The sequence below is a fragment of the Budorcas taxicolor genome, chromosome 11 (genome assembly GCF_023091745.1).
Source record: "Budorcas taxicolor isolate Tak-1 chromosome 11, Takin1.1, whole genome shotgun sequence".
Lineage (NCBI taxonomy): Eukaryota > Metazoa > Chordata > Mammalia > Artiodactyla > Bovidae > Budorcas > Budorcas taxicolor.
This window is the reverse complement of record NC_068920.1, coordinates 161851098-161863493: the sequence shown is the minus strand read 5'-3', so window position 1 is coordinate 161863493 and position 12396 is coordinate 161851098. Positions and strand designations below refer to the sequence as shown.

At 47.2% G+C, this 12396-nt stretch overlaps 1 protein-coding gene across 1 annotated transcript in view; it reads left to right on the top strand.

Annotated features, from left to right (window-relative positions):
* The first annotated feature begins 585 nt into the window (after positions 1-585).
* Positions 586-12396, top strand: part of DDX31 (DEAD-box helicase 31) — a 72917-nt gene continuing 61106 nt past the window's right edge. Inside the window, exons 1-6 of the mRNA XM_052648540.1 lie at positions 586-716; positions 5219-5475; positions 5583-5658; positions 6639-6682; positions 7975-8045; positions 8929-8993. Coding sequence (XP_052504500.1) covers positions 621-716; positions 5219-5475; positions 5583-5658; positions 6639-6682; positions 7975-8045; positions 8929-8993 — 609 coding nt within the window. The 5' untranslated portion in view covers positions 586-620. The remainder of the gene's footprint in view (positions 717-5218; positions 5476-5582; positions 5659-6638; positions 6683-7974; positions 8046-8928; positions 8994-12396) is intronic.

The window sequence follows — 12396 nt, the reverse complement described above, 5'->3', positions numbered from 1 at the left end:
TGCCGCCTCCCGCACCGCGGCCGCCGCCGGGCCCCCAGATTTCCTCAGCGGCGGTTCCCCCCCCTCAGGCCCGGAGCCCCGCCGAACCACGAAGGACCCCGCCGTTGCTAGGCAACCCAGCCCTTGCCGGGTGGCCAAGGCGCTGCCTGTAAAAAAAATAAATAAAAAAAAAAATCTAACCTTGTAGTGGGGCCGGATCGCGGGTGGGCGAGGGGCAGGGAGTCCCCCCCACCTCCACCCCCGGCGCCTGACAACTAAAGTGCCGAGGAGAGTCAAAGGAGGAGGCGTTGGTTCGATGGGACACGCCTCTCCTCTTTCCTGAGAGGAGTTTCCAAAGAACGTCAAGAGCAATAACTCTGGGGTTCGGTGTGACTTGGCATCCCCCCCACCCCCGGCACAGGCCGCGCCACGAGGGACGGCGCTGTGGCCCGGGGCGCCGCCGATCCGGCCGCTAGTGGCGCGGGCCCCTTCGTGAAGGGGGCGGGGGACCCCAGAAAGCGCGCGCGGGCGCGCAGGACTCGGCGGGACAGCTACAGCGGGGTCCTCGCGCGCGTCCCACGTGGGGTCTCGCGGCGCCTCGCTCCGGGTTTCGCGAGATCCGGACGCGCCTCTCTGTCGACATGGCAGCCGCCAGCGGAGTGCTTCCTCAGGTCCCCGAGCCCCGGGCCGCCGTCTTCAGGACCTTCTCCAAACCCCGCCCGGCCCACGCGAGGCGGGTGAGTTCTGATCCGGTTTTCTGGGTGCGTTCGCTCCCGGGGGGCGGCGGGGGGGGAGGTGGGGCCTCGGCGCGCAGGGAAGCTGCCGTCCAGGCCTTCTCCGTCGGGACTCGAATTAATTCCGCGGAGTTGAGGTGGGGAAAAGTCAGACATCGGGCAGCTCCCGGAGGAGTCGCTGAGCCGTTCGTGTCTTAAGAGCCGACCGCGGCCCGCTAAGACGCGCTCGGAGCGGGAGCGGAGCGGGCGGAGGCGGGCGGAGGCGGGCGGAGCTGGCTGGGGGCCGCTTGTTAGTTGAAGGCGGGGATAAGAGTCTTGTTACCCGAAGTTGGAAACGGACTGTCGGGGCCTTGAGTCCCTTAGCAGCCCCATCTTCTAATCTTCTCTCAGCCACTCTTACGGGTCAGTTTGTTTCGGGAATGAGGACTGGAGGCTAGAAATTTCTTTGAAGAATGTTCGAAACCGAGGTATACATCGACGCGCCATGAAGGGGTGGAGGGGCGGGGAAGAAAAATACAACTCATCAATGTAATATCTTCGTTAGAGAGACAAAGATGCCTGAAATTTAGCCCAAACCAGAGCAGAAAATTGGTTTTTAGGATGGCTGACTTAGTTCCTAGCTAAGAGGAGGACTGTGGGACGGAAAATCTGTTGAAAAATCGTGTTGCCTTAAATAACCAGGACGGATACAGTTTGCTGCCAAGGAAAGTGTGCGTGTGTGTTTTCTCGAAAAAGCATCATTTAATGCCATTGAAAAATTATTTGTCAAAGTTCGGTTCAGTTCCTTTCAACTAGTGTAGTGCCGCTGAAGTTCCTTGAGTTTACATCAGTTCATAGCAACTGTCTGCGTTATTGTCTAGACTTTTTTCGTGGTAATCAAGTTTAGGGTTTAGAGGCTTGTGAGTAAAAACTTTTCGGCTGGGCCATGTGGTGGCTTCATCTATACTGAAGGGGGAGGGAAGTACAAAAGAGCCAGTTGGGCACAGGGGCTTTGGAATAGGACAGACCTGGGATTAGATGCCAGCGTTGCAACATGCTGGCTCTGTGACCTTGAAGAAGTTACTTCACCTCCCTGATCCTCACTTTTCCTACCTATAATATGGGAACAGTAATTTCGACTTCATATAAGGTTATAAATCATATTGACTCCATTTTGGGTGATAGAATTGCTCCATCAGGTCACTAAGGTGCTTAAACCAAGTACATGCAAGACGTAGAAAATACTTGCTAAAAGTTCATTGAGTGGGTTGAATAAGTAAATGTAAGATATCTGGTTTTATGATTGCTTGAACCACTATATCAAAAGGATATTGTTAAGCAGCTGTATGTCTGTGTTGGTCTTGTCTGCATATTTGTTGTGTCTTGAATGAGAATTCTGTGTATGCTGACCAAATTTGCTTGAACTTGGCACGAGTAGCTAATTTACTGCACTTGGAAAGACCTTGACAGCTTAAATTATGCTCTAACATTGCATGGAATGTTTTTCCTTAAAAAAAAAAAAAAGAAAGAAAAAAAATATATACAGATTTATTGTAGGAAATTTGGAAAGTAGATTTTTTTTTTTTAAAGCCCACAATTGCCACACTCAGAGATAACTCTGGGTAACATTGTGATGTATGTCCTAGAAAAGAAGCAGAGCAAACTAGGGATCAAACTGCACATGATGTTTTCTAACCAAACAGGATACAGTTTCTAAATGGTATTGCAGCATTACTCTTAGAAACTAGGCTGTGGAATTAATGCTTGGGCAAAGCCTTGATCCCTCAGTGATGCGGGTTCAGGTCACCCCCCATCACCACCTCAGTGTTGTTATCTTAAGATGGGGTAATACCAGTACTGTATGGCCCAGTGACATCACTCATGTAAGTACTTAGCGTACTGGCTGGTGCATAGTAACTACTTAATATGCTTATTAATATCAAAGACTGTTAGGGCTGGATGAGCCCTGGAGGTTGTCTGCCATATCCCTTTATTAGGCAGGTGGGGGAGCGGACGCAAGGACTTGCATATTTTTAAAGAGATCCAGGTATATCTTTTCTCCTCTGCTCAGCTGCCACCCCATGAAGCATTTCTGTATCTTTGCCTCCCTCCCCCTCGCTGTGGGCCATGGTAGTCTTTTTGTTTTGTGCCCTTAGAACGCTTTGTCCACATCTGTTCTGTAGTACAAATACAAGTTTGGTTTGCAGTCTTACACTTTTGTCTCGTCCACTTGTCTCTGACTTCTTCATGGGCTTGTCAGATCTTTGTACCTTTAGAACCAAGCTACTTGACAGTTACTAATTGGTCAGTGTTTTGTAATGAATATGTTGTGGATGCTGGGGGCAAGGGGACTGACAAGTAGAACAGTGTCCAGAGTACAGAAAAGGATCATTCCGTGACGTGTTGTTCATTCATCCACAAGTATTTATTGAGCACTTACTTTGTGCCAGACACGGTCCTGTGCAGGGGATGCAGTGCTATCCAGCACAGGCTTGTCCATTTATAACAATCTAATGGGAAAGACAGACATCACACAGCAAATGACACCCTGCATTTACTGTTCCACTGAGTGCTACAAAGGAGAAGCGTGCCAGGAGAGCCAAGGAGTTTGATAGGTGGAGGCAGGAAGTCTGGAAAGGCTCCTCTGAGGATGTAGCAGGTGAGCCTGGATTTGAGGAATGAGTACAAGAGGGTGGGTTGGGAACTTGGGTTTGGGAGTACCACGTGCAAAGGCCCTGAGGAGAGAAGGAGTTCGGGACATCCTCAGAATTTAAGGAAGACCAGGATGGCAGAGAGTAAAGCTGAGGCTGGTTAGCTGGACAAAGGCAGATTCTTCATAGCTCAGGTCACACATTCTGGATTTTAGCCTGAGCACAATGGAAAGCCCGCCTGATACTGTGTTTAACTCGAAACACTTAGAAAGACGTTGACATGGAAATAAAGAATGACCGGGATGATAAGGGGTCTAAAGTTTGTATCGTGTTTGGAATATTTGGTGCAAAGAAGGAGAAAAAAAATGGAATTCTGTGGTGAACTGGAGTGTTGTGTACAAGAGTTGGTGCCAAGAACAAACTGCAGACTAGGACTTGGATCTTCCAGGAAACAGATTTTGCCTGAATGTCAGAAAGAACTTCCTGACCCCTGGAATTTGGTTGGGAACAGAATGGGCTGCCTCGTGGGGTAGAAAACAGTAGGAGGAGGTGCAGGCAGGAGCTGCAGGGCTGCCTGGCAGGGCTCTTGCGATGGGAGGTCCACGCATGCGCAGCGGGAGAGGCCTTTAGGCCTTTTTGTGCTTCAGGAGCCTGTGATTCTATAAACCAAGCAAGATCTGCACATTTCATCCCATCTTGCAAATGAGACCTGATTCTTGCCTTCATTTCTTTTTCAGTCTGAATATTCAGGCTTTTGTAAAAATAAATTTGTGACATTTGTAAAATGAAGCAGATTATCAATACTAAATGTTAATACCAATGCTAAATATTAATACCAAATATTTGAAGTTATATATATTGAATTAGCTACAGGTCCCCTTAGGGTTGCCAGGAACAGAGAACTGTTGTTAATGCCGGGTTAGTCAGAAGCTGACAGTCACAGTTAAAGCACACAGAAGTCCTGATCTCAAGCCAGGAGGAAGATGGCACGTTCCAAGAGAAACCAGAACTCCAGAATAGTGAGCCCCAGCTACTCAGGGGATGTTTGTATATTCATGTGTAATGTAAATTGGACGAGAAGGTCAAGGAAAATAGAGGAATTGGATATTCTTCTCCTAGGGGAAGTTTGGACGTCATGCATTTAACAACATTCATGTTATGGAAATAAGAAGCAACAGGCAAGAAAATATCTCGTGTTGTAGCCCATAATCGGTGATCAGATGGGGAATGGAAAGGCGAGAAGTGTTGGAAATAATTGCAATGGAGGTGATGGATGGAGCAGAATTCTCATTTGGAATGGAAGCTGGGAGGAGGAATCGTCTCCAAACCCCCTGAATCTGGGGGAGCAGCATGAGGGCAGAGAATGACAGCCATCCAGGCGCTCGGGCTAGGCGGTAATGAAGGTTTCCGCTTCCTGGGCACGTGCAGTAAGCGATGGGCTTTGTTGGTAGAGGCAAGATTCATCGCTCGTCTTCCCCGTGCTTGCCGTGTAAATGGATTCCTAGGGATTTGGATCACCTTAGCTGCACATTTCACTAGGTGGGTCCTCCCTTCCCTGCAAACAGACTCCAGTTGTTAACATTCAGCCTGAAAAATGTCTCTCTCTTGATGATCTTGGTGGAAGTAGAGGTTAAGACGATTGGTAAGATCTGGTAGATGTATCAGCTGAGATTTGTGGGGTTTTTTTTTTCCCTCTGGGGGAAAAAGGGCCGAGTTAAAGAATCTGATTGCATACCCTAAACTTGCTTGACATATGGGTAGTAATGATCTCTGCAGGGAGAGATGCAATTCTGTGGGCAGTCAGGCTTCACTCTGAGGTCTGTCTTCATGGACTGACGCATCTCTTGTCGCTCTTTCCTTTTGGGAACAACGCAGCAAGCAGCAGCCACCAAAAGAAAATGCCAGGCATCCAGCGAGGCTCCCCCAGCGAAACGGAGGAGCAAAGCCTCTTTTCTCCCAGCCAAGAAAACTGCCGCGAAAGAAACTCGCAGGACCCTGAAGGGGAAGGCGCAGAGGACGTTTTCTCCCAAGAAGCCCTCAGCCGGCGCGAGGGACGGAGACCAGGAGCAGAAGCCGGGCGCCAAGACTTCATCGCTGTTCAAAAATAACCCTGAGATCCCGGAACTCCCCAGGTATGGCCAGGGGCGGACGCCCTGCGGGAACGAAAGGGATTAAGTGTCTTCTGCCCTTTTCTTTGTCTCTTGGAACTGATGGCCTGCATCTTATTCGTTATTTGCAGACCTGTAGTAAAGCAGGTGCAAGAGAAGGTGTTCACTTCAGATGCTTTTCAAGCTCTGGACCTCCACCCACATCTCGTAAGTATCCCTCCTTGTTTTCTGGGTGTCTCGATTTTGAGGGTCTGTTTGTTCATTCAGAATGTCTGTGAAGTGACAGTTCTAGGAAGAAAAAAAAAATCAAAGAAGGGTTATATCTGCTCCAGGTACCCAGCTAAACTCAGATTGATAAGACGCTTTTCCAGGACAGTTCACGTGAGCTTAGGAATCTGTTCACTGTCCTCACCCCTACCCCAGCCCACCCCCCTTTTTTGTTTTTTGCTCACCTAACTCACGTTAGGACTGGGACTCCACTTGCTTGACTTGAAGACCACCTCATATTACTGGATAAATACGCATCAAGACTATTTTGGGTGGCCAGTGTCACAGTGACCCTAGGAGAGGGGGATGAATTGTTGTCTTGCTATTAAGGGAGTTATAAAGAACTGAAGGAAGAAGGGTCTTTTAGAACATGGACACTTCAGAAACCCAGACAGCCATGAGTGAGTGTTCCGGGCGTGTTTACGAGTAAGGCGAGAAAAGTACATCCACTTCTGGGAAGCCCAGCTTTTCTTGGCTCAGACGGTCATGGCTTCACCTGCTGCTTCTTCCGGGCAGGTTCCCTGTGCTCGCATTCTCAGCGCAGAGTGCAGCGGCTCTCCGCGTCTGGGTACTGTGCGCGCTGGGAGATGGGGCCTCTGTGTCTCAGGGGCTGCCCTGCCTGTTGTAGGATGTTTGGCAGGTCCTGTGCTCACCCACTGCCAGGAGCATCCCCGCTCCCCAGTTGTAACAACCAGCAGTTTCTCCAGATGTTGCCACACGTCCTGGGCAAGCTGGCGGGGAAGCAGTGTGCAGAGCCACCCCTAGTTGAGAACCATTGGTTTGGAGGAACTTGATTAGATTGTGCTGATCAGTTTTTACCCCAGTATTTTCCCCTTCTTTGCATCCTTATTTGCATTAAATGTATTTATACCAAAAAAATTATATAAAGTATTTAATTTATTTTTTGTCTTTTCTCTTAGATTTCCACGATAAATACAGTCTTAAAAATGTCTAGTATGACCAGGTAAGAGTTCCAGGTTACTTGATTTTCTCAGGATTTAAGTGGGTATAAGCAAATAAAATCTGAATTGTCCCTGGAGGACAACAAACTCATGTCTTGGCTTAGAGAGCAATGCCAGGTTATTAACCCCTGAGGGCTTGGTAACCACTCGGCTTCCCCACGCAGTACGTGGGACTGGGTCTCCATCCCTGCCACCCTCAGCTCTAAACTCTTAAGAGGTCTCTCGTCCAGAGGTGGTCTGCGTGGGATGCCACTGTGGTCTGTGCTGCCTGAAAATAATTTGTCTAAAATACAAAATTTATCTTGTCATTTCTCAGTAGTAAGAAGTAGAGTCAGCTGCAAGATAGGAGTAAATACTTGGTTGGATGTAATGGGATGCTGAAAAAAGATTTTAAATGGTAGTGACAACTGGAAAATGGAAATGGAGTAGTGGGAGGGAGAGGTCTGGAGCAAAAATGACCCCCGCCCCCCACCCCCTACCAGCCTTGAGTGCTCATGCACGTTTTAATGTTGCCCGTCACTTGGAACTGTTAGTAAAAGTATCAAAGAAAAAATGAGCCCCTTTGTTACTGATTTGTTCAGTTTTAGCAATCAAATGTGATTTCCACATCCTTTCAGTTTTTTTTTTTAATTTTCTTGAAATAGAATTTGTTTATAATGTCTTAATTTCTGCTGTTACAGCAGAGTGATTCAATTATATATACGTATATTCTTTTTCATGTTCTTTTCCGTTGTAGTTTGTCACAGGACGTTAGTTCCCTATACTGTGCAGTAAGACCTTGTCATTTTAGTTGTTTGTTTTTGAATACACACCTGGACACACATCTTACCGTGTCTGTGGCAGTCATATTTGGTTTTCTAGAGAATGGGCAGCAATTCCTGGCTGTCTGCGGGGCTCACAAGTCCCCCTTTCTCTCTTCTGCTTGGGAATCTTTCCATAACGTCTTATTGCTTTGTATTCCCTGGTTCAGAAGATAATGTGATCTGCTTTGTGGTGGCTCCAGCTTGTCATCATGCCGGTCGCATTTTTCTTTTTAATTAGTGTAGCATACCAGCCAATCTCTGGGCTGCCTCAACTTTTTCAGCCCCAAAAGTTCCAAAAATTTAACTAGGGTTTTGCCCTTCTAACCATCAAGGGTTTCTCAGCCCTTCCTATGACTGTTCAGGTGACCTCCAAGGTGACATAGAGCCTGGGGCAGTTGCATTCTGTGGATCTTGTGTCTCTGCCTGTAAACCTGGGCAGGTAGTAAGTACATCATAGGTAAGCATGTGCTCTTTCTTTCGGGCGGCCCAAGCGTTCAGAAGCAGAGCATCCCCGTGTTGCTGGAAGGCAGAGATGCCCTCGTGCGATCCCAGACGGGCTCAGGTCAGTCATCACTTGATTTCTGCCCTTCCTCCACAGTCATGTGGTGAGCTGTCTGTTGGTGATGGTGGCTGCTTTGTTTGGTGGGGGGAGGGGAGCCCATGCTTGCTTCTGATCAGAGCCCTGAAAGGAAGGGGATGATCAATGGGACCAGATCAGGAATGATCAGAAGGGAGTCAGGTTCCACTGTCATTTCTCAGCGCCCCTCCCAGGGCTCCACCTGGTCCCACCATCTATGGCTAGAGCCGTCCATCTTCACTCCAGTGGCAATGAATTTTTTTTTTTCTGGTGTTAAAGCACTCTTCCCATGAACACGCGCTGATCAGATGCCAGTTGTTGTGCTCAATCACGGAACACTGGTTTTGTTCCAAAACAGTCTGGAAGGGCTTTTCTGACCTTTTGTGCCTGTAAGAGCAGGTCAGCTGTCCTTTCCACCCCCGCTCAGCCACTGTCCAGGGGTTTTGCCATCCGTGGTTTCTCCTTGGTTTCTGGAGGCCGGCTCTGGGCTTCCAACTGGCTCCTGACCGTGAAAGCACCACAGAGGACACTTCTGCCTTCAGAAGCTCCTTTGAGAGGTTGAGGGTGACCCCGGGGAGGGGAGCTTCTCTAGTTCCTAGGGACATTCACTGAGCTGAGCTTCTGTGAGATTTGGGGAGCGTGTCATTGTCTTCTTTGTTAGACGTTAAAGGAGTGAAGCTGCAGGCTTATTAGAAGCACTGCATTCACAGAGCAGAGCTGTGACAGACAGGTGCCTTCCGTTTTCCCCTGAATGTGAGTGCACTTTTCCTATCCCCAGACTTCAGAGCAGTGCCAGTTTCCTTTACTATCTTTGGTTTTCTGACGTCCTCAGGCTCTGGTTTTAATTCCTCTTGTCCTCTTTTAAAAGGTAAAACTCTTGCCTATTGCATCCCTGTGGTCCAGTCTCTTCAAGCAATGCAATCCAAAATACAGGTGAGTAGGAAGGCTGTCTTTCTGGGAGTTCCCTGGCGGTCCAATGGTTAGGACTTGGAGTTTCACTGCCAGGGCCCTGGGTTCAGTCCCTAGTTGGAGAACAAATATCCTACAAGCTGCTCGACAAGGCCAAAAAACAAAAGAAAGTGCATTTTTTCTGTTATTGTTCATGGTGCATATGAAACCATCAGACTGAACCAAAGCAGTAAAATCTTTTCGACTTAGCTTTGTTTTCCTATCTCTGTTGAATTCATTTACTATATAAGCATGTTGCATCTAAAGATTGTGCCCAGAGTGGGAGATAGAATAAAAAATAGAGCAAATAACAGACAACTGTAGCAGTCATTCCAGCAGGTCTGCTAGGGAACATTTGTAAGACGCTGCCTCTGTGTCAGACGTGGTGCTGTACGCTTTGCTCAGGTTACCCTCTTGGCTTGCTAACTGCCCTGATCGCACTGAATTGGAAGGAATTACTGTTAACCTCAATTTGAAAAAACAACAAGGAGACTTGAAGTTAGATACCATTCTAAGGCCATGCGGGGAGTGAGCCTGAAGTTGGGTCTCCACCTCCATTCTCTTTGGCTCCAGAGGCCAAGCTCTTCTTACCAGAAAAGGTTAGCATTGTATTAAAAACAGGGATTTGGCATGAATAGTAGAAGTGAAAAGAAGCACCCTGTTAGTGAGTGTGACAGTTGGGCCGCCTTATGTTTCGTATTTTCTTGGGCCGCTCTTTAGTTGTGAAAGAGGGACCCACTTAGCACCTGGGCCAGAGGGGCCAGAACTAGGTTCCTTGGCATGGATCCTGAGGAGGCCACAGGAGTGCCATGTTCCATGGGCATCAGTATCATCTCAGAACCCAACTTGGAATCTCACGAATACACCCTGGTTATTCTGAGTTGAGAGGAAACGGTGAGAATAGAAATACGAAGTGGAGTAGTTCACAGGCAGATGAGAAGAGCTGGTTGGTCACTTTTTTCCTTGGTTTGGGCACGCAGAATTGGATGTGTGTCGAGCCTTCCTGTTATTGCAGTGACAAAATAAATAATGATAGTGTTGGGTTCCTGTCCACAGTCTAAAACAAATACCCTGAGTCCAAACTGACACAAATGAATTATTGGCTAAACAGACGGGACAAGGGGAAGCCCTTCCTTACAGTAGAATTCCGGTGAATTCGTATAGGACTTCATCATGTAGCAAGCAGTGATACTGCTTCAGGCAGGAGTCACCAGAGATGCGAGAGTGAGTGGATTAAAGTGTGATGAAAGTGGGATGTTTACACACTCAAGTTAACTTTCCAGGAAATAGAGGAAACAATGGTAGCCTTATTGTGGGGAGCCTGGCTGTCACCACCTCAGCCACGTGGTCACGGGAGACCTCACCAGTGCTGGGTTGTGTTGACCTCACAGGTCTCCTGCTAGGGGTATGAAGGGTAAAATTGTACTTCCCTGGTTTTCTTTCATGTATATATTTTATTCTTTTTAATTTTCCTATATTTTTGCTGTTTGTTTGTTTGTTTTTGGTTGTGCTGGGTCTCCATTGTTACACAGGGTGTTCTCTGGTTGCGGCAGGTGGGGCTGCTCTCTAGGTGTAGTGTGAGGCTTCCATGGTTGCAGCTCCCAGGCTCTGAGCACAGGCTCAGTAGTCGTGGTGTGTGGGCTTAGTTGCTCCGTGGCATGTAGGATCTTCCAGGGTCAGGGACTGAGCCTGTGTCTCCTGCATTGGCAGCTGGATTCTTTACCACTGAGCTACAAAGGAAGTCCTTATCTGGTTTTCTTGCCAAAAATGCACAATTCTAATTTGATCACAAACATCAAATAAAGCCAAGTCAAAACACATTCTACACAGCAACTGCCAAGTACTCTTCAAAAGTATTAAGGTCACAGAAGACAAAGATACACTAAAGCTCTACCCCAGAGTAAAGGAGATGAAAAAAACATGACAGCCGAGTGCTGTGTGTGGCCCTGAATTGGATCTGAGTCTGGAAAAAGGCGTGTTAGAAAATCAGTTAACAAAATTTGAATAAGGTCTATAGATTAACTGATAATATTGATTCAGTGTTAATTTCCAGTGTATCAGGTTGGCCCAAAGGTTTGTTCAGATTTTTCCATAAGATCTTAACGTAATGATTTTGAGAATCAATGTCATATAAGGAAGCTGGGAGGAGGGGATAAGGGAGTTCTTTGAACTATTTGTGTAGTTTTTTGTGAGCCCGAAATTATTTCAGAATGAACATGTTTAAATTTATTTAAACTTTATTTAGATGATTTTAAGTCAATAAAACAAATCCTACACAATCATTCGAGTGACAGAACCTTATGTAGTTATTGGAAGTGATATTTTCTTCAGTTCCTCTTTGTGAACTTGATAGGCATTCTTGCTGTGTTAATAAAGGGAGTTTCCAAAGCAGTGTGTATAATGAGAGTCCAGTTTCATAACTGATGGTGGTGTATATGCACATACATATGTGCGTGCACACTCAGAGATGAGAAAGACACTTCAAACTAATACTGGTTTTCTCTGAGGTGGATGAGTGAGAATTCTGTTTCCTGTGGACGACTGGTGTTTCCTTCCACTGGATACTTCGGAGTGCTGGGATTCATACAAGGGCTTTCACATTGTACCTGGTACAGGTTAGAGAAGAAATATGAATTATTAGGTCAGTGTGGTAAAGTCTCAGCCCTTTAGATACTCCAGGAGAACGTCTGTAGACAGTGGAGGGTTTTTTCCTACTTGGAAAGTTGCAGGGTTTGGGCGTATATCTGAGTTGGCGTGGGTCCCACAGTTCCAGCGCAGCTGACTCATTTCCTGGACCTGTGAACTAAGGACAGCAGAGATGTAATTGTGTTCCTAGAGCGGACAGCGTGGTGGGCCTCTGCTCAGAACCTGGGTCTGAGTGAGATGTTGAGCGCATCATTCCATCCCTGTATGCCCCAGGGGGAATCACGGGGAGCCTGTGTCCTGGGGTTGCCAGGATTAAGGAAGGTGTTGCACCAGGAGAGTGGAGCCCTGCTTCCCCGATCCTGGCAACAGTACGTGCCGCTCAGCGTCCTCGTCGTCAGCAACGTGGACTTGTATGAAGGGCAGTGTCCTGAATTGCTTATATTCAGAGCATTAACCAGCCGTGTATGTCATTGCTTTTATTTACTCAAGTATTTTTTTAATATCAGTAACAGCTCATTCTATTAAAGATGGAAGTATTCTGTAGAAATGGTTTTCCAAGCCCAAATTTATTTCAAGTAACATTCAATATAGGCCCTTGTGGTTCAATGTAAACGGATCCGGCCTCTTAAAAACCCATCTGGAGGGAGCAGCGAATTCAAGGCACCCAGCAGAGTCTTCAATTACTGTAGTGATGGGACGAGAATGGACCAATTTTCTGTGTTTCCACGCTTTCAGCTCCTTG